This window comes from Mya arenaria, chromosome 11, assembly GCF_026914265.1.
Source record: "Mya arenaria isolate MELC-2E11 chromosome 11, ASM2691426v1".
Classification (NCBI taxonomy): domain Eukaryota; kingdom Metazoa; phylum Mollusca; class Bivalvia; order Myida; family Myidae; genus Mya; species Mya arenaria.
In genome coordinates, this window is record NC_069132.1 from 50,357,856 (window position 1) to 50,381,731 (window position 23,876).

The window sequence follows — 23,876 nt, forward strand, 5'->3', positions numbered from 1 at the left end:
AAAAAAACGTAACATGTTGCTTTCATTGCTTTCTTCCAGTCATATGACGTTTACGGGACATTTACGGGACAGTGCTTACATGTAATTATGTAAACATCTGCATGATCATTAAACTGTTCATTTTTATCCTCATAAGATACCGAATCGACCTGCTGCCAATTTACGCAAAGTCTGCATATGATATCTGTCTTGATAAAACGTTTATGAAGTGCAATCCCCTTTGTTTCCGTTATCTGACCAACCTAATTTCGTCTGGAATCTTGAATGGTAATAAACCAGCCACATGCAAAATTTGTTCGTGCATAAATACACGGACCTAAACGCCTATTATAGCTCCGTGTTAAATAGATTGGCCAATATCGAGAAAATATAAGTTTGTACGTCATTGCTTTTTGATGGATTATAAGCTAATGAGATTTATTTGCATTAGTTTCGATGCTGTACCTAAAATTGCGCTGGTAATGGCTTTAACATGTACAATGCTGTGGTTATTGGCGCATTCTCAGCGTCTAATTAAATATTAACCTTAATAATGAAACAGACTATATCGATTTTGGCTGCCTGCCAGTCCTTACCATGTGTAATATAGTGGAATTCACAACATCCAATCAAAATTCATGACTGAATGGACTCGTCCGCAACCCACTGATGGAATAGGTAAAGCCGTTTTCGCAAATTTACCAATAATGTTATTTTCTCGTTGTAATTTAACGTATTTCCAAATTTCTTTCTTTCAAATATAATCAATAATTAATGTCTATTACTTTTATTATGTTTAAGAGTCTGTTATCGTGTTTATTAAATATTGACCCAATTATTTCCAAAGCCGCGCTCCTGCGTGTATTGTAATCGCCCACTACTACGATAAATACTGAATACACACTTTGTGTAGAATGAGAAGAAAGAAAATTGTTAATGAAAAAGAGCATGTTCGCCTAAAATGTGCAATTTGTGAGCGGGTTTCGCCCCTGGATTAACAAAATACGTTACTTATTCGCTACTTGGTGTAGGACATGTTATAAAACTCAACTTTTGCGAATAATTAATACCACTGGGCTAATGCAATTGTCGATTTCATCCGGGAGTCTGGCTCAATCTTTTAGGCCTGTAACTTGGAAATTTGCCCACTACAATAAACTTGGATCTAACTCGAACATTGGTATGACCACAGATATGCTGAAATTTCTGACCAAGAAATTGAAATCTCAGAGCTTAAGCGAGGGACAAAATGGAAACCACCCAGAGGTATGAAAATGCAATTATAATTTTGATTAGCAGATTACTTTAATTTTAGTACTTTTATACTTATTGTAAATTTCATCGACGTTTTTTTTCTCACTAAATCACCTTACTTACTGGAATAAAGCACCTTTTTTGGAAGTTTCCCACTATCAAATGGAATGCATTGTAAAAGCTGTTCACTACCAATTTAGAAATAGTTGGCAACCTGCCCTTTCCATATCACTTTACGGTTGTTGACTGCATTTGGAATGCCAGATTAATTGGATTGTAACTGAACATGCGGACTGCGTGTGATTCATTAAAATGAATTAAAGTAATTATAAGCAATCTACAATAATAATGAAACGACTTTTCCTTTGTTTTATATAACTTTGATTTATCTGCCAGGCATGTTTTCAATACTTTTCAAAAATGGATCATTAAACAGAAGTAGATGCATTATCGTGGCTAGTACCTCCCCTTTTACTTATACTGTACGCAGAATTCAATTTCATCAGTTTTTTTTAAGGAGTAACTTTACTCTGAACTGAAGGGAACGGTATGCACGATTTGATTTGTATACATATATGTACCTGAAAATATGGGATGCAAAAGTTGGGAGCAGTGGTACTATCCCTTTTATATGAAAAAAAATGAGCATTTATTCCAAAAAAAATATTTTCAAGTTAAAAGATAGAAAATGATTAAAAAAAAAAATTCTTCAAAAAATGAAAAAAGAAAAAAATAACATCTGCCAAATGTTTATTTGAAATAAAATCTTAAAAAGGCTCTCCAGGTACATAAAGTTCACAAAATGTTGACTTCAGGTTTTTTCAGTTTATCAGAGAATCAGTTAGCAGTTAAAACATTGGTCTTATCCTCTTCAAGTTTCTTGGGTGTAACTAGATAAACAGCGATAACATGTTAGAGCATAAAATAGAAATGACATGTGGCAATTTGCATTATGTCAGCATAATTAGGTTTCCCAGATTTCGATGGTGCAGCTCTGATGTCAGTTACTGATATAGCCGTTAAAACCTATAATATTATATTCAGCTCTCACGCAACATAGACTGAATTACATCTAACATTTTAAAAAAATCCATTTTCCTTGAAATTTAATAGTTTGGTGGTACAAAAAAAATCAAAATAGTTAAATTTATTAACTATAAGGAAAACTATAAGGAAGTTTTCAGGAGCAATCCCTCCCTGCTTGAGCTTAAAATGTAAAATGATTTACAAAAAATAGAACAGTGCTCATAAAAGTGGTAGACCATTTCAAAACCACAAACCTGTATCATTAAAAATGGTTATACCCATACCCCATAACCAGGATCAGTATTTATTTAACTTCTGAAACAATTATTTAATTCCTTCGATTTTTCATCAAATTGTTTCATTCGCATTTATTATTTGAACCTTTTTTTTAATTTTTACATCTTTGGTGTAAAAACATTGTTAGTTTTCCTTAATTTCAACTCTGAAAAAATATTTTTTCACTATTTTAAGTTCAAGTTCAAAAATTTCACGAAGATGTTTTTTGGTTATGGCCTTCAAAATGATGAACAACTAATGTTTTTTTTTTAATTAGGTATATTTATATTTATGAGAAAAGACCTAAAACATTAATGATTTGTTCCACATGTCTGGTCCATACGGCCACCTGTTATAGCATACCCCTAGATTAAGATCATTGCTATTCAGAATTCTGTATCCCTAAAATAATTCAGTCAGTGTAAAAGTTAACAAATAGTTTGGCAGACAGATGCTGTAAGAAAACCGAGCCAAAATCTCTTGCCAACAAATATTTAGCCACAAGTAATGGATGCCAACATGAATTCAGCAAAAAAAGGCTTGCAGGCTATTATCAGTAATGTCCTAATTTCAACCACTGCTCATCTAATGCTTGTAAAATCAACATAATTTAAGGCCTTTTCTCTAAATCCGATGACAGATTATTTTGTTTTGATTACAATTTAAAGTATTATTATAAATTCATACAAACTTGACATATATTTGGCAGTATAGAAACTATTATTTCTTCAATTTGCACCTTGTCCTTTTGAAAACCTGGCTAAAATGCTATATGTACATGTACATGTAAGATTTGAACAAATTTGTAGTCAACACTTTTAACTATACAGTAGGCATTTTGTCTCAATAGGCGAGATTTTTGTTTGTTGTTAAGGGCACAAACTTTACGTCAGGTTACTGAGGTATAATAAAATGTGGTATTAAAATGTGTTTATTTGTCAAAGCATGCCCTCGGGCACAGGATATATTTTGATAGAAGCTTTAGTAACAACAGCGTGTGAAAGTTCAATTATCATACAGATTTTTCACCGCCTGTACCTCCCAAATTTGGAAAATTAATCTGACATAGGCAAAATATAGAATCATGCAAAAATAGCTGATATACAGTAGTAAAAAAATGGTGTTTATTCATATCTGCTGTGTAGATTTATTACAGTATAACATTCACTTGTATCATATTGACATAAACAGCGTGTTCCTAAGAGATCTGTGTACCAGGGGCCGAATGTCCCTGTAGTTTTGATTGTATTTAAATCCATGTATGGGCGTTGAAAATAATGCCAGGTTTGTTGCGAAGCATGTGAAAAACCTATAGTGCTTTTTTTCTCTCATTATTCAACACAGCGCGCGGTGACACTGAATGGATATTTCCTTTCTATGCTATTTGGCCAGCGTCCAACTCTGGTCGACTTTTATGGCAAATAAAGGCTGCCTTCAGACTATTTTCGGATCATGGCAATAGATTGATTTTTCCAAATCACCCATCACGCCACTAAATATTTCGCTCAAAACAGCAAATAGGATGTTTTATGGAAATCTTATATTTTGCCGTGAGGTGTTTTTTTAAGTAGCTCGAGTTCCACATATCAAATGCGTGATGTATAAGATCACTTTCAAATTGATGTTTTTTGTTGAATATTTAAACATGATATCAGACATGTTTTTTTAAGAGTCACGCAACGTCTGCTTGTAACTTGTATTAAGCAATATCTGGTCCTATTACATGATGTGATGTTTTTCGATGTGAATTCATCTGTCAATCAGCCATTTAAGTTACATAAAACCGTTGTTAAAATCATTATACCATGCCGACTATAAGTCAAATTACAATGCTTTTCAGCTTGACAAATATGCTAATCAATTCAAGAATGTATCAAATTATAATCTTTTGACCATAAACAAAATTTTCTTTTTGCATTGTGCAAACAGGTAGTGTTTTTGCTTGTGTCTTCTTAAAATCTCATAATTTAATGAAAATTCTCTTCTGCTTTATGTTGGTGATATTTTAGGACATGTTTTTGGCAAGTGTGGGTGTAAAATAAGTCTCATGAGGGCAACAAGTGTGTTATATTCAGGGGGCGTTCTGCTACTGATACGGGCGTACGCACATCATGCATAGCAAATGTTTAAATTATTTATTTAAACCCAACATTACCAAGCCGTACATGCTTAAGTGCATAATATAAATTAGCTTGACAGTCGTCTCAATGTCTTTGCGTTGTATAACTGAAAAAGAACTGATTATTGAATAAATCAGAATGTACTTAAATAAGCCATGAGCTGTATAGGGATCGTTATTTCACAGTTTCTATTATAAATATCAAAATCAGTAGAGTATTCAAACTAAACACACGTTCCCCAAGTCTAATACATGTATCTTTTAATGATATATGTTCATATAATGTTCAACTTCTTAAGTTGGAGCTTAAGCCAGGATTTAAAAAGGGTGTTGCAGAAAAGGGACAGGGTGCTGAGGGTCAAAGGTTAACATTGAATCAGGCTATAAGGAACTTGAACATTATGAAATTGGCTGAAAATGTTAAAGTTTGTGTATAATTGAAAGAATATGTAGAGCGAGTGTGTATGTTTTTAAAATCTAATTATAAGTTTTAGACGATACAAAAGCAATATTTGACAGTCTTGAGCATTTAATTCTAAAAGGCAGAAGGGTTCCCATGCTGGTCTCCAAGAGGGCAGACGGGTGCTTCTTTAGAAAGACAGGGTGCAGCAACCTTCCCTAACTTTCAGCTATACTCTATATAAAGATCTGTTTACCATTTACTTTCATATATAATGTAATCTAATATCTGTTTACTATATGCTTCCAGGATGCTGATGACGAGGAACGTGACTCGGGGACGGAATCTGATGACAACTTTGACGATGACATTTGTAAGTTTTCTTCTTTAATAAAAAACATGAGATCTTACAGATTCAGATACAGGATGCTACAGTAGACTGGTGTCAAGAAAAATTAATTAAACTGAAACCGACAAATTTCATTGATATTGTTATTTGATATACTATTATCATGTAACAGTTATCATAATAATATATCATAGTTATTATCATCATCATAATTTTCGACATCACTATGAACACAATCGTCATGAGTCTTCATTTTGAACACAATTATCATGACCATCAGCATCGTCCTCAATCATCATCATCAGCAGCAGCAGCATCATCAATTATCAATATCATCATAGTAATCATCATCATCATCATAATCATCATCACCACCACCACCATCATCATCAGCAGCAGCAATCTTTAATTATCATCGTCATCAATCATCATCATCATCATTATCCATCATCATCATCATCATTTTCATCCTCTTCATCATCGTTGCCGTCATCATCCTCTTCATCATCATCTTTGTTGCCATCGTTGTTATCATTGTTTTCATCATCATGGTCGTCATCATCATCAATCGTCGTCGTCATCATCAATCAATCAATTAAGAGCCCCCATTTTAGAACCAAAGTGCAATAAAGGTTATTTACAGATACTTGACATTATCATAGTCATTTATCTACAGACTGTCGGAAGTTGACCATATTTCAAGGATATCCAATCTATATATCAAATATTCATTTAAAATAGGAGTGTAACTCATATATTTGAAGAAGCACCTAAGTACACACAATAGTCCGGTTATTTGCGGTCATACAAAGGTTAACTTTGGAATATCAGACTTGATACCACAGTATTTTTCTCCTTTGTGACAACAACAGAGCATGAAGTATGTCTGGTGACCGGCCGACCCATTCATATTCTAAATGAAACATATTGCCATTAAAATTAAAATTAGCTGTTGTGAATTGTAGTTTTTTTATCGGTTCTCAAATTTACCAGGATGTATTGTAAAAAAGCATAGAAAAAAATCATGGCAACTGAAATATGTTTTTTACCAAAAATTAAACCAACAAAAGTTGAAACATCAAGTTTCAATATTTTTTTCATCATTTTGTTATGATGCATTTTCTTTTCCTCAGCATTTTCCTGTTATATTAGGTTGAATGAGCTGATATTAAAATTTTCCTTGTCTTGCACACGATTTCTTGTCTCTCTAAAAAAGTAAAAAAATATTGCGTTTTCCATTCCCTAAATTCATGATTTTAATATACTGTTATTTACTGTAATAAGGGTTTTTTTTTTTCGTGAGGAAATCTTCTCATAATCTCTGTTGCAAGCTGCCAAAGTGCCAGTTGAATTACTTGCAGAAAGTGAAAAATGTCAGTTTTATTTGAAGTGAAAGGCTCTTGTCAGTGGGCCAAACATCTTCGTCAGTGAACCCGTTCAAAACAAGTGTTCATGTTCCATTCATTATGTCATTATTTACAGATAATAAACAGCTTGTTAATGGTGCTAAATAATTGTTTCTGACTCTAAACTTATAATCAAGCTTCCTCATGAAAGCAATTATGATTCTTAACTCATGAGTGTTGTACATGTATATACATATATGGTTTTCTTCCGTGTTTTATTTTCCACTTTTAAGGGAATGGTGGCACTGAGGGGGAAAAATAGGATCTTTTGGCAAAAAGGGAAAAATACTAACATAATTCATGGTTTAACTAGTTATCAAACCTTTTATTCAACTTATTAACCTATCGCCATATCCATGAATGGTACTTATTTGCTTCCTTTTCTAAATGTCAAGAGGTCAATGCTCTTCCATTTTTTTTTTAAGATTAAAAGTTCGTTTTTTACCTGGTTAGTGGAAAAATATACACTTTTTCAAGAGGGGAATGGGGCTTAATTTTGGCCTGAAAAAGGGCCAACAAAAAACACTGTTCCTGGTTGAATTCAGAGTTGTTATGGGGTGTTTTCAAACGTAACGTGGATATGATATTAATAAAAGATGGGCGTGAGGAAAGAATTTGAAGGCTTTAACTATCGTGAGCAATTCTTCTAATTTAAGCATTTTAAATATGAAAGAAATTTTGTGTTTATTTCCGAATTTCTTTCCTATTAAAATGCTGAAGATTTGGATACATTTTTAGAATGAAAAAATGATACTTAAAGAATTAGTAAATCTGTCTGTCATAATTTTATACAAAATCAACAAAAAACATATACGGTTTCTGTCTTTAAGATTTTAAATGAAGCAATTATCGTTCATACAGCAATTATTGTTTTCCCACAATCGTTCATTTCCTGCTCATTGTCGACTTATATTTGCTGATCGTGCTGACTTGCATGTAACACTAATTACAAAATATGTTTGAAAAAAATGCATGCCAATTAATGTTCATAATATTTCACAGCCCTAACAATTACACTCGGAAGTTTCTAACCTTTCAGAACTACGATGGAAATCTCTCTAATTCATGCAATTTCCTAATTCATTCAATTTCCTCTTGCCCCCCCCCCCCCCCCCCCCCGGCTTGGTAGAAGTTGTTGGAATCTCTGGAAGCCACCCTCTCCCCTCCCTGCCTGGCGGGAGATGAATGTTTCTCACATCACAATAAAATTTGCAATTCTGTGCCTTTCAGTCATTAAAGCAGTTTTAGCAATATTTCGGGAAAGCCTTCAAGAAACATGGCATCTGTGATGTGAACATGAATCCTGTCTTTGGCAGTAGATTCTTGAACATGTGCAATCCGATGTAAACAGATGTGTCATTTGCATTTTTTGTTATGAATATATAAATATATATATTCTATAAATCATTGTAATATTCCTTTGTGTACTGTGGAAATTCTATCTGCTTTAATCAGCTCAAGATGTGACCGCTAAATGATATCATATATTTACAGGCTTGTTTTTTACACAGTTCACGGAAATTGTAAATAATGAATCAAAAATGAGCATAATGAAATACAATCTTTTCATAGAATTTTCAGTGTTTGTTTTCATAGAATATTAAATTCTTGTATTTATAAATATGATAATCAGTAATATAAAGTTGCGTATGGTTGACCAAATTCAAATTAACCACAGGTGGAAATCTTTAACAAAATAGTTATAGTCACAGTGCCCCGTTTTGGTCCATTGCGGTGACTGAAATCGGGTAGATGAACTATAAAGAAATATTAATGTAAATAATGAAATGTAATATTAGGCCAAAACAAAAATGATTTGGTAAAGGTTTCATCCTTTTTTTAGTATAGGTTTTTGGTAAGGCCTAAAAAAAAAATTTGTTTGGTTAGGGTTACATCCTTAAAAAAAATAGGTAGGGTAGGTAGGCTTTTTATTTTTTTTTATTTTTTTTTTTTTATTAGGTTTTATATAAGAATATAATTTTCATCATTAAAGAATGGTGTTAAAGCTATCTTCTGTACAAGCATTTAAGGTTTAAACTTAATATTAAAAAGCAATTAAAAAAAACGAATTTTTTTTTTTTTTTTTTTTTTTTTTTTTTTTTTTTTTTTTAGTTTTTCATTTTTTTTTCAAACCGACTATAAAAACGGTAGGGTCGGCGCCTATTCCGTAGGTAGGGTCGGGTAACCCGAACCAAATGTATTTTTTTTTTAGGCCTAAGAACGTTTTTGTCATCATTGGAGATTTGTGTTAAAGTTTCAATTGCCTGTATAAAGCTTTATTAAAAGTTTTTGAACTACATATTAAAACAGACACTGAAAAATATTTTTATAGGTCACACAAAACCAAGTGTATTTTTCTAGGCCTAATTGAAAGATCAATTTGGCTGAAGAAATTAAAATTTACCACAGGTGGAAAACTCAAACAAAAATAGAATTGTCACAGTGCCCTGTTTTGGTCCATTGCGTTGACAAATGGGTATGTGATCACTACAAGAAATATTGATATAAAAGATAACATTATCACATTAAAACTATGTGAAAACATCAATAGATCACCACTTAACTAAAGAAAAACCAGTTGTTTGAAGTATAAAATGAAAAACATTTTGATATTACTTAGACTGCTCAATAATAGTTTAAAAAACAACAACAACAGCTTTTATGAACAATTACAAATTGGTCCAATTATATATTCAAAATTAACTGCTTAAAGTGACACTCGACTATTATAGTCAATACATACACATGTATAACAAACATAAATTTTTGAGTGATAAACGTTTAACTACTTACTAAATAAGGCATTTATTGAAATATTATTAAATGATAAAAGATTGTAAATGTGTATTTAATAGCTGAATACAAACAAATATTAAATGACTGAAGGGTGACCTAAAATAACTATCGTCTCATAAGGAAGAAATACTGTGTTTTCTGCACCATTCTTTCAAATGAAACACGTTATCCTTCAATAAGAACCATTGTTTTCGATATCTATTCATCCTTTTCAGTATATTAAAACAATTGTATTAATTGTGGTACATCTGATTTGGGAGTAAGTGTGCGTCTTTAACCAACACCATTGTTACACATTTTTACCCACTAAATTTGACCTTTTGCAATTTCAATGAAGAAACAGACAATATGGGCGTCTTATAATTTCCTAAGGAAACAATAGTGCACTCAGATGTCTTATATCTAATACCTTCATTAACGGTCTTGTTCTTGTGGAAAATACGATTCCTAATTCGTTTTCCTTTCTTCCAAGTACTGGCTGAAGAGAAAATTGGTGACTTGATCGATAACTATTCCATTAGATGGTGTGTTTCTAGCGTTCTTTTACATGTACGTTATAATATATTGGGTAATGTTCAGATTTTTCAGGTATTTAAGACGATGCTTTTACTAAAAGAAGCAGAGAGGTTATTTACGTGAATTCTTTTCAATAGTTGATTAAACAATGCGGGCACATTTGTAAAGTTATTAGGGATAACGGAATTTTCGAACATGAAATACAGTAATTAATACTGCAGAAAAGCTCATTATAAGAGAGTATGAGAAAATTATGGGTAGTGTCACAATCACGTGTCTCATTTGGTGCGGTTTCTTCAATACTAATTCCAGATCCCAAAATAATACCTTATATTCTCTAGAAAGAAATAGTAATTCCATTTCCATACAACCTTGAACGTGACAGGTGCTCATTTGCCGCGGTTATTTTGAGAAATTACACAGCTTACTGAGATGATTAAAACTCAATACCAAGTCTTAAACAAATTGGTTGAGTATAACTTAAAACTGGCAAATAGATTGAGATATATATTTTTGGTTTGTTAATAAAAGAATGGCATGAATTAATTAGCTTATTTTCGATTGAAAAGAATGCTTCTTTTTTCTGTGTGTTTTGGGTTAAAATTATAGTATTGGTGACTACGTCCTTGTGAGGATATTTTCTGTTCTCCTTTGCATCATGGATCCCTTTTATTCATGGATCCCATTGTGTCATGGATCCTTTGCACCATGGATTCATTTGCATCATGGATCCCATTGTGTCATGAATGTTATCTCACTCTGAAAACGTAAAAAAATGCATCCCAATTATTGTAACTCAAAAGGGCACTGTGACCTTGACCTTTCAGTAACAAAGTGGTGATTACTATTATTATCAAATGTTGCTTTGAGCAAATACAGCACATGTAATTGCCACATGTTGTTAATTGCACTTTAGTGGCCAGTGTTTTTGTTTGACAGGCCAATTTGCTTTTGTCACGCCGAACCAATGTCATCCGTTACTGCTGGACATTCAGCGATACTGTGTAATAACGGTTTTGATGAACGAGCTCTATATCTTGTTTTGCAATAAAAATTGTCCATTACTTGGACAGCAGTCACAGGAGTTTTTATATTGACCCTGCAAAAACTTACCATTATATTGATAAACAGTACATTATCTTGTCATAAGAGGGTTGTGATTGTTTGCTATATATTCATCATTTAAGTGCTTTTCATTGTCTCTCCTGTACTGAGATTTTATCTTCCTTAATGAAATTGGCTATCATGGTTATGAATCTGCTGAGTTAGCGAAATCTCCTTGTTGTGATGTATGTTCTGGTTAACCACTCAGTCTGTGGTAAGGCCTGAAAACAAAATCATTTGGTTAAGGTTACTGGACCCTACCTACGAAATAGGTGCAGACCCTACAGTTTTTATTATAGTCAGTAAAATGGTATAAATATGATAATAAAAATATAAAATAAGTGTGTGTTTTGTTATGTAGTTTAAAATCTTTAAAGAGTTATATACAGAGTATTACTAATGCACCAGTCATTTGTAACCACAGCTCCCCAGGTCCGGGGAATAGCGGGGACTTTGACTTTCGGTCTAGCCAAGACCGGGCAAAGTCTCTGCCCTGCGGGGACAATCTGCTGGTAAAACCCCCGCCAAATGCCCCCGCACCCAAGGGACCCTAGATAAGGCCAATTTCCCGCTAAATTTGGCGTGAAGACAAAACCACCGCAGTCACTCGGCACTGCGGAGCCACCCGGCTATCCCAGGCTATCCCCCCGGACCTGGGGGGGCGTGGTTACAATTGACTGGTGCATAACGCCATTCCCCAATGAGGACAATAATGTTATAACATATATAAAGCCTAATAAGAAAAAAATAGCCTACCTACTCTACCTGTTTTAGAAAAGAATAACCCTACTAGCAGGTCCAGGGGGGGCGCAAACAGCCGCCCCCACTAACTTCCCCAAAGTTTACTTTTTAAGAGAAAGAGTAAAGAATTACGCCAAAAATGCACCATTTCGGATGAAAAATTGTTAAATTTTTCTTGGGGATGTTAACACTATAGTTTTGGTTTAGAGCGAGGGATGCAAGTCTAAAAGTTATGTCCCTAAATTACGCCCCCTCTAACAACAAATCCGAGATCTGCCCCTGAACCCTGAAACCAAAACCATTATTTTTAGCCCTAAATGAATCAGTCATTCTGTGTTAATGCACAACTCATGAGAGACCTGTGGATACTAGCTGGCACATCAACAACATGTAAACTAGGCCTCGCCAAAAAAACCTGTTTTGTAAGCAAATAACTGGTCTACCTGGAGTGTGAGTGCAAACGGTCACTACCGGTTCTTAGAAATATTATTTGTAGCAAAAAAATGATAAAATAAGTTTTGTCCAACATCAATCATGAAAAAATGGGTAAAGTTGTATGCAGATTGATCACTCAGATCCTCCATTTCCCCACCCACTCCATATAATACTAGTCTAGAATAATTGACGTTCAATACGGGATTCTAATTAAAGATTTGCCACATAAAAAAATCGTAACTATTTTGTCAACGTACAGTTATTTGGACTACATATAATACATGACATTGTCCTGCATGGAGACATTGATTTTATAATCTGACACGCACTTGCATGTACATTGACCTCATGCCATCAAGTGTACACGTGCCAGACCATTGTCACTTGCAGGTCAGTAAAAGGTGACAACATTTGCAGATCAGCTGGATTCCATCTGAATAATTGATGTTCCATGTCTGTAAGGTGGCATGTATTGACGTACATCTAAGAACATTTTGAAAACATTGTTCTCCATATATATATTACTGTAATAAAAAAAAATCCACATATTGATTAAAAAGCAAAAAAAAACAAACCTATAGGCTCTGAGGGAAAATAGGGTCAGTTCGGTCAGTAGAATTTTCAAAGAATTAATTTTTATGCCTTTAAAAAAAAAATGTTAGCTAACGTTAGCTGACCATAGCAAACTGTTATGTTTTTTCTATCACTATTTGCATGACATTGTATACAAAGTAAGCAGGGAACCAAATTTATTGCAAATGGTAGCTGCGGACATGCACCTATGTACACTATTATAGTATACAATGAACACATGTATCTATATATAAACAAGCTGCATACATGCACCTACATACACTATACAATGAACTCATGTATCTATATATATAAATACATAGGAAAAGAACATATTTTCAGTGTTCTTTGATGAATCATGCACGTACACTGTACACTGAACACATGTACATGCATCTATATATAAACACATACATGTAGAAAAAGAACATTCTGTGTTCTTTCTTTGATGTATCATGCAGCTTTCCTGCAGATCTTTGATGTTCAGAAATGTTGAAAACATAACTTTTCAACTGCTTAAGTAAAAAAATGTGTTTCGAATCAGGACTTTAATACTTAAATGATTTGTATTGCTGTATGAAAGCTTGGGCCAATGTGAAGGGTCTTTATAGGGTTAAATGTTTCATATTTTTTTTATCTAAAGGCTACATTAACAGAAACATGAACTTTTTAACTCACATTTGACATGGTTATGTCCATTAAAAGTAATTTTATCTAGTGTTTTTATAGCCTTTCCATAATTCATTAACAGTTTAGCCTCCAGATATAACCTTCATTTTTGAAATGAGTTTATTGCCGACTTGCGTACTCATTCACCATAATTTCATTTTCAATGATTAATTTTATTAGTAAAAGCTGTGGGGAAAGATTTTGCCAAGAGTGACATGCATTATTAACTAGACTGCTGATAACAAATCAAATTATTGTCTAGCTGTTTTGGAAATTCCCTTGATGGAATTCCTTTTATATATTCTACTTCTGACATTTTATTTTTTTGCAGCAGTGGCAGATAAATTTCTGAAACTTTCAGACAGGAGATTCCATTATCATAATTAAATAAATCTAAAATATAATGATATTAAAATATGTGAATTTGGCTAAAATCATTAAATTTACCCCTGGGATTTCAGCAATGCAAGATTAACTTTACGATAAAATAGAAACATATGAATTCTGCAGACACTCTTTTCATCCCATATACCAGTATTAATAAATGTCTTATTAAGTCATGTGATTATATGACTCAAATTTAAAACTCTCCAATTTTACTGAACTTTAAATTAAAATGATTTTCTTCTTCTAAATTATAGAGGCAACTGAGAACAGCTAGTTGAGTCATTTAATAATAGTGTTTAAAATTGCTGTGTAATAGTATTTGAAAAGGCTATATTTAAGTTATATCAATAAATCTAGTCATTACAAAGCTTGCCATCATTTGCTTTGATGAATAAAGAGAAGAAAAAATTGTTGTCCATGGGTGACATTTACAGCAGCAAGTGAATTGTTACCCATTTTATTTTCAGCTAAAGATGAAATTGCCTAAATGTTCGGTTCACAAAACTCCCGATCTGAAGCGCTGAAATTACTAAAATAAAATATGAAGAAAAAAAACTGTCTTAAAATTGATTGATGCTTTTAAAACAAAAATTAAGTGCAACATTTTTATGACATGCAGCTTTTAAAAAAAGTGGACATGTGCAGGGAACAATTAACTTGAAAAAGTAAAATGCCTTTAGTACAATACAATTGTTTTTGTACTGTGGACGTTTCGCAATGCTTTATTACCATAGATCACTTTGTGATATTTAGCCAAGGCCTAAAACAAAAATACATTTGGTTTTGGTACCCGACCCTACCTTTGAAATAGGCGCCAACACGACTGTTTTTATTGTCAGTTGTAAAAAAAAGAAGAAAAAAGAAAAGAAAGAAAAAATAAGTGTGTGATTTAATTTGTAGTTAAAACTATTGAAAGCTTAATACAGATATTACTTTATACTATATATTACTTTATACCTTTATACTATATATTACTTTATACTATATATTACTTAAACCATTGTCTTATATTTAGCCAAGGCCTAAAACAAAAATACATTTGGTTTTGGTACCCGACCCTACCTTTGAAATAGGCGCCAACACGACTGTTTTTATTGTCAGTTGTAAAAAAAAGAAGAAAAAAGAAAAGAAAGAAAAAATAAGTGTGTGATTTAATTTGTAGTTAAAACTATTGAAAGCTTAATACAGATATTACTTTATACTATATATTACTTTATACTATATATTACTTTATACTATATATTACTTAAACCATTGTCTTAAAATGAAAACAGGTTCTTATATAAAGCCCAATAAAAAAACTCTACCTACTCTACCTGTTTTTGTAAAGGATTTAACCCTAACCAAACCATTTTTTATGTTGCCCAAATGCAGGTAAAAGAACTCTTTATGAAGGCAAATGCAATGCCCTACCTAATGCAATTTAAATATTCAATAGCATTAACTTTAACCAAGCAAACAAGTTTAGAAAGCCTCAAGAGAATTATAGAAGCTGAACAACAATTTAAAATGGTAATATGGTCCGCATCAGAACGTGCCTTTCAAACATCATTTGGACGAGCTTGACAAGTTTAATTTCCGTCTGGGAGATATTTATTTTTTTATTAGATATTATTTTATCTGCTTAATTCTCTGAGGGTTTGGTAAAAAGTGCGTACATGCTCTGTTTCACTGACTGTGCAATTGTGCATGTAGTCAAATAATATTAAAGCATGTTTTTATGGCTGTTATAAATAGTCGATTTTTTATACCATATTATTTAAATGTACCTTATGTAAATTTTGTTGCAGTGAAATTAACAAATAGAGTCCAGTTACCAAGAAGAATATAAAAAATATCCCATCGCTCACCTGTTTTTCTTAGCTGACATAATGGGGCAAAATATAGGTAATAACTCTCACTCGTATTTAGCTGGAGTAAATTGAGAATTGCAATTAATATGATTGTGTAAAATATGGCCATATTCTCATAACGCCAACATACAGCCATGATGATGACTATGGCGCAATAAGACGAAAAAAGACTGATTTTAACTTTTTTCTCAAAATAGACGAAAATATGGGAACAATCTTCAGGGGTGTGATTTGACCGCGGATTCGCGGAATTCCGCGGATCTAATGGCCCCAGAGACACCCCCCCCCCCCCAAAAAAAAAAGTTAAAAATAATGGGGTTTTTTACCATTTTTTTCAAGGGATAATGTTGTCTAATGTATAGTTTGTGTGGCAATAAATATTTGAACATTTATGTGAATGTACCAGGTACACGACAATAAATACAATATTTACCTGTTTGGAAAGTAGAAAGAGGTAAAAGTATTTAGACGTGGTTCTCAATCATGTCACGATGGGTGATATATAGCAGGCTTAAATCATAGTCGCATTGCTAGAGGGCTTAGCATATCGAAACATGCAATCAGTTGCCAACGAAATTGGTGAATTTATTTTATAGGGGACATTTGCATATCAATTAAGTTACTTCGTTTCTGGCTTTCAGCTAAGCTGCAGATTCTATGCATGCTGCCCTAAGGCTATTTTACACCCAGATATTAATAACAAATTACTATTGTTAGTTGAAAATAGCCTCTTTAATCATGCGACAAAGTTGAAATTAACTAGGTTTTTTTTGCATTTGTCGTCCCAGGCATAGCGTATGCCAAACTCTGTTTCATTTTGTCACAGCAGTTGCAGTTTAAGATCGCAAACTGCTTTAGAATTTATTGTCTATCCACACCGCGTTCTGCATAATTCTCTGTCAGCGTTCTGCATAATTCTCTGTCAGCGTTTCATTATGACGTGGGTGAATTGTCATTTATTTTCCATAGCAGCAGATGGTGGTGATAAAAATGTTGTTTTTACATGCTTATTCTGTGAACAGTGCAGATCTATTATCACAGGATGTTGTGGGGGTTGTTTACAGTAAAATGGGCCTTTGGGACTTTTCAATTTGCCAACTGCGTCTCAAAATCGTGAAAGCTCTTTTTTATCATAAAGTTTATTCAGACAGCACAAAACCCGGACTCAATGCATGACTTAGGTAAATAAAGATAGAAGATATGTCTGGCGCTCAGAGCCCTTTGATTAAAGCTTTTACAATGTGGTGTCAAAGTCTACAACAAATGCCGCATTTATTAATGGCCTATCATTTAATAATCATACAAAGCCACAGCCACATTCCCACATTCAATCAGAATGTTTGAGAATGTTTCAAGAGAAGCTTATTTTTTTTGCTTTTCATCATCATCATCAGCAGCAGCAGCAGCACCTCCACCACCACCACCACCATCATCATAATCAGCATCATCATCATCATCACTGCCATCATCATCATCATCATCGTCGTCATCACCATCATCATCATCATCATCATCAACATCATCATCATCATCATCATCACACATTGATGTTAATTAGGCTTTGTAATATTATATGCATACATACTTGTTGATTACCTGAAACTAAACTTTAAAACTTAATTTTGAAATTTATGTATTTTCAGATGGCTCTAATACAAGCTTGAATGATTTGACTAGAAAAGGCAACAACAACAACAACAACAACAATTCTAGAGACAGTTTACAAGACAACGGCAAATCATCCGACCTGCCAGCAGCAAAAACGCATGAGATCAGCGAACACAACTTTGACACAGTCAGTTGTACATCTGATTATGAGCGACAAAGTTTGGACTTTGACAGGCACAGTTCTGAAGATGAACTGGGCTCAATAAATAAGGAAAACGTGGCGGAAAAACGTAAATGGTCGGACGTTCATTGTTCCGGATGCTGTGATAGTGCTGGGGAATCCGACGACGAGGTGAAAGAATTTCTGCTAACGCCGCAGCCGGTGTTATTAAGTTCCAGCCCACCTAAAGGTGTTCAAAGAGTTAGAGTGTACACAAAAATCGCGAATCAGACTCAAAGACAAGTTTTAGCTCGGATGGCGCCGATAACCGTGACATCAGTGTCACCACGTAAACGACACAGATTGAACTATGCGTCAGATAATGTGTATGATTCCGACTCAGGTCCCGCTACGCAACGGCCCTGTCTAGATTTTGAAAAAATGCAGCAGGTGCAAGCGTTCGTTTGACCCTGTTTATTGTGTTCAACTAAGCGTGTATAAACAGGGTGAGATAATTTTGCAGGGCCACAAAACTAAATATACACACAATTTACTCTACGACAGAAGATGGTAGAGACTTATTCAGGGCTAAGCTGACGCCTGTTTTCAAACCCGGCTGACGCATTTTAGGGCACGTGGAATGGAAAATAAGACATTTGCTGTTCACATTCTTTTCCATTGTTGTTAACATGATGACCAACTTCTTCATTACCTTCTTGCTGCATACGCAATTTGTGATTCTTACGATGTGAATATATTTTGCGCTAGTGTGGCATTAGGAATTGTCATACTCTCTCAAACTCTAGTAGAGCATGTTTGTTACCAATCATGCTTTGTGTAAGATTCATGCAGCTTTTAGAATTTAATGTAGCGACATGACTGTGAACAAAAATTAGTGGTATGTAACCCAAGCATGTGATGTTATCATTTAAACACTGCACAATTGGCTAAACATATCTGACAGATGCATTGATGGTGATAAGTGAGATTATGAAAGCATTAAATTAGTGGTTTATGTTTTTTATATGCTTTGCAAATGTCAGATAAGTTTAGTCATGGGACATTTTTGTGTGAAAATTGTATTTTTTTCTAAATGCAAGTCTACCTCAGGAGTAAAAAATAAATTAGGGGCTGTACATGTATTTGGAATGAGTGTTGTGAGATGTGAGGCCCTGACAGGGGTAAAAATTATTTTGATAAAAATTCCATATTTTGAGGCCCATCCATTGGGTCTAGTGTAATTTTTATTTCTCATATGAATTCAAGGAATATGCTGTGCATAGTCTCAAGATGTATTTTTTATATTTCTGTTTTTTAAAGCTCCTTGAATTTTAAAGGGACTCGTTCAGAGATTTTATGTTAGCAACATTTTTATTGAACTTGTTCAAATCAAGATATTTTGCTTATTTTTAGCAAATAGAAGCATTATAGGTCATATTTTTTATATTATTGTGAACAACAGAGCTCTTATTTGATTTTTGGGGGTTTTATCGTACGCACAGTCATGGTTCACATTTACAGCTGCACTCTCACAGATTGAACTTTTTATTTTTGGTCTTGGAAAGAGCCAATTTTAGCGTACATGTAAATTTCTGGAAACCAGTGATATTAGACTGCTGGCAAAAGATCAGATCATAGGTGTTCATATTTGCGTTTGAAAATTGCTATTTTATGGCTAAAGCGTTACGTAACGCTTTAAGAAAAAATGAGTTTCTGCTGTTTTCCAAACAATTGAGATTTGTTCTATTGTGTGTTATCTTATATGACTGAATTGAAGGCATTGATGCCAAAATCAGCTGATTCTAAGACAAAAACTGTGAATTTGTGAGAGTGCAGCTTTAACAATTTGATGTCTAGCTCTATAAAATGTGCACGAGTCCATTTAACTGAGGCATAGGTATGTGTTTGGAGAAGATTATGAATATAAATGCAGGTTTAGTTTGATATTAAAATGTTCAGGGATAATGTTGTGTGTGGTAATAATGGTTTTTCCACAGCTCATAGATAGATAGGTTTTGCACAATTTTATTATCCAATGGTGTTGTGTTTGATAAATGGAAGTTTTAATTGGAGTTTTATTGTATGGTGAATTTCTATTCTAGGTTTAGTGTATCTGTATGTTTAATAATTATTTTCAACACATTTTCTTTGCCGTAAATATGTCTTTTGCTTACAAAGGTCTGCAATATCGAGATTCATTTGATATATTGCATTGCCGTTTAATGTTTCATTTTCATGGCATTTCATGAATTTCTGTTAATAGCAGTATTTGTTTTCAGTGCTATATATAGCTATTTTTTCCAAAAATGTAATTATATAAATTGCTCTATTGCTATTTGTTGTTCAATTTGATAAAAATGTAAGGTGTTCCCATATTTAACACATGCTATCCTACATAAAAATTATACTTAACTTTGAGTGTAAAAGTATAATAAAAACGACTCAAAGCGTAGAATTTTTATGTGTTTGTGCATTGTCATTGTTTCTCTAAAATTCAGGGCATTTTAGAATTTTGTGTAGTTCCATTTGTTAAATTGGTATTTCATTATTATGTCTTTTGAACATGTACATTGAAAGATGTATGTAATATAATATGAAAAAAGAGAAAAAAAATACATTAAAAATTAATAAAACTCTTGTTATTCTGTGGTGATGAAGCTGGTTTTAACTGGAGAACTGATTGTCCACTGGAATGTGGTTTGTCCTTGGCTTTGCGGATAATTGCGGATTTAATGGCTCTAGGGACTAAAAGAAAATGGTTGAAATTGTTAACTGGTAACTTTATTTGTTACTTAATTTGGTGTAAGAATTGACACTCCTGGAATTTTCTTCAATTTTGAAGTCGGGAGAGCCCACAGAAGGGCCTCTAAAAGACACTTGTATATATGGCAGGGTGCTTCACTTCTTCGAACCCCAGTGAGGGCCTAAAGTGCCGCCTAAACCAAAATGGTTACAGCCCTTCAGCTGCCAGGTCAATCAAATCCCTGATGGATGAAAGGACTAAAATGCCGATGATTGTTCAAATTCATTTCATTTGAGTGAGGCCTTATAGTATAAATATCTGGTGTAATAATAAAACATTTTAAGTCATTTCCTTTCTTAAGTCCTTCTCCTTATTTCAGTATATATGATAATCACTAGTCATGTTATAATATCTTGATAACATCAAAAACACTTGACCGGTATTTCCATAATACCCTACACAAAATTTTAACTATTATGCAAAAAGCTTTTATTAAAATATTTTAATTTGTCTATGCCATGATTAAAGGACATTGACTCCAGTTTAATAAGAACATGTGAATATCGGCTTTGCTCCAAACCCTCAAAGGTTGTATTTACATGCTATCCAATAAAAAGTTAAGCGGGTTTTCAAAGCCTTGTCATTGTTAAAGTTGTTATGCAAATCTTGGCCATAAATCAAAAACTTTTCAAGATGTTCAAATGAAACTTTGTACACATGGATCATGTAAAAACATTTACATGAGTAGTAAGGCCCATAACTCTGGCTTTGATATTTGTTGTGATATGCCCCTTGTTGTACTGAAAAAATAACAGCAGCTAATAAGATAAAACCAGTGTGTGGTTTGGTTTGGTCAATTTATCTAAAATGTTAATTGATTGGTCTATATTAATCCTATAATAACTATCAACCCATTGTTTTGATCAGTCAACAAACGCCAAAAAACAGTGTTTCGTTGACTTGCGCCACCTCCTACCCCAGAACTGAAATTTGTTTAATAGTGTTGACCGGAGGCTGGAGTTATGCCCCATTATGCATTTTGGGCATTTTTTATAAAACAAATCTCCTTTAATGAAATAAAAAGTTAACTTGGATGATTTTAGGGGGTAGGGGCTCGCACCGGGTGTGCCCCTCCCCCCCACAGCTGAAACAGTCAACGCAATTTAATTTAATATTACTAATAATAGGTATATTTCTAGATCAAATGAAAACTATGATGCTTTAAGTCTTCACTGTTAGATGGTACATGATCCATTACAGAACTCTTCATGAGGTCATAATAAAATATATATTACTAGTAAGTAGTAACTCATTTAAAAGTCATCAGCAATAAACTACCTCGGTTGATCAATGAAACTGTCCCTATTACTTTTGGACACATATAAAATTGTCATGCTTGACAGAACTGATAAAATGAATATTACTTGGATGAAATAATGTTCTTTCAATGTTTAGTTTACATTGAGAAACACTGCCTTGAAAGAAGTAGACCTTTTGACAACCTGTCTATTGACTGTAGGAGCATCCATCAGTAATAATTGAATAACACTAGAACCATTTTATTAGCATAGTGGATTGTTCCACAATACACACAGACGGGAGTCTCACTCCGCCTGACCTCTTGTTTGTCAAACTTTGGGGTTGTTTGATAGAGGTGGTCAATGGAGTGTAGACTTATTTTATACTCAAACTCGGGCAAGGCCCATTCGGTGAGTGCATCAGTCTATAAGATTGATAGTCGTTTTAGGATTTTGGAGCATAGTGCACAGACAGAATGTAACCCTGGTTAGAACTATCCTGGTTCTTTACAGTGCACCAGTTTATAGCACTGTCACTTAGGACCCCAATTTCACGTCCCTCCTGGAGGACAATAATTGATTTTTGGTGATGCAGCAGGAATCAAACCTGAATAATCACTAGACCACAGATCTGCCACCAGAGGTGGTCATAGTAATCCAACAGTTTTAATCAAGTTTTGCAATTTCCAGTTATCAATTTAGAGATTGCAATTGTATTTATGTCAATGGAAAAAAAATAACATATTTGCATAAATTTTTGTCAAAGATTTAAATTAGAATAAGCTATTTTGGAAAAAAAAGCTAAGCTATTTTGACAAAAAGCTAAGCTATTGAGATTTTTTTTTAAAGCAGTATTCTTTAATCTATATAGCTGCGCTTTTTTGGGCCACAGCTGCTATGTTTTTAGCTCAACTTTTCGCTTAGCTTTAGTGAAGCTTTTTTAGACCAAAGATTAGTGGCCCACAAACAGTTTTAATGAAGACGTGCAATTTGCAGTTGTTAATTTAGAGATTACAATGTATTTATGTCAATGGAAAAAATATTACATATTAGCATAATTTTTTGTCCATGGCTAAAATTAGACTATATTGGAAAAAGCTAAGTTACTTCGACAAAAAGTTAAGCAATTTTGGACTTTTTTTCAAAAGCTGTTTTTTTTTAATCCCAAAAATCTGTGCTTTTTTGGGCCAATACTGCCATGCTTTTAGCTCAGCTTTTCGCTTAGCTTTATCGAAGCTTTTTTAGACCGAAGATTAGTGGCCCACAAACAAGATTAAATCAAGATTTGCAATTTGCAGTTGTCAATTGAGATGACAATGTATATATATCTATGTTGATTGAAAAAAATCTTACAGATTTGCATAATTTTTTGTCCATGGCTAAAATTACACTATTTTGTCAAAAAACTAAGCAATTTTGGACTCTTTTTTTTAAAAAGTGTGTTTTTTAATCCCAAATATCTGCGCTCTTTTGAGCCAATACTGCTATGCTTTTAGCTCAGCTTTTAGCTTTCATGTAGCTTTAGCGAAGCAGCTTTAGACCAAAGATTAGTGGCCCACAAACAGTTTTAATCAAGATTTGCAATTTGCAGTTGTCAATTTAGAGATTACAATTTATTTATGACAATGGAAAAAAATATTACAAATTTGCGTAAATTTTTGTCAAAGGCTAAAATTGTACATGAAAGGATATATCTAATTAAAAATCCAAGCCTAGCCAATTTTATTTATCACCATTATCATTTATTTGATATCGTTTATTGACATTTTGACACATGAACGCGACATAGAGATAGATATTCATCATGATCTGGTCCGTGTTTAATGTCACTTTACACACATGGGCTAGCCTGGTTATGAAATATCATCAAACAAATACAAATTCCTTATTTTAAATATAGTGTATTAATTGACTTAACATAAAACGTTTACATTAGTATTCTATGTAAACCGCCTTATCTGCACGTTACATGGAAACTGACCCCTTAGGATAAAATTGTTCTGATATTTCGTAGATATAGTTCTTTAGTGCCTCAATTAAGCTCAATTTTTTGCTTCAAGGTTAAAGCTTTTTACGCCATTTTTTTTAATGGTGACCCAAGGCTAAAATGTGTAATTAAATTCATCTGAAAGGTTTTAACACTTGTTTGTTCCAGTATCAGTAAAATTTATTAGTACTTGTATT

The 23,876-nt window shown here is 33.3% G+C and overlaps 1 protein-coding gene across 1 annotated transcript; it reads left to right on the forward strand.

Moving 5' to 3' along the window:
* The first annotated feature begins 910 nt into the window (after nt 1-910).
* Nucleotides 911-20,278, forward strand: LOC128209750 (ABC transporter H family member 2-like). Its single transcript, XM_052913932.1, has 3 exons — nt 911-1,245; nt 5,364-5,427; nt 17,527-20,278. Exons 1-3 carry the CDS (start codon nt 1,060-1,062, stop codon nt 18,117-18,119), a joined length of 843 nt encoding a protein of 280 aa, XP_052769892.1. The 5' UTR covers nt 911-1,059; the 3' UTR covers nt 18,120-20,278.
* Nucleotides 20,279-23,876: the final 3,598 nt, after the last annotated feature.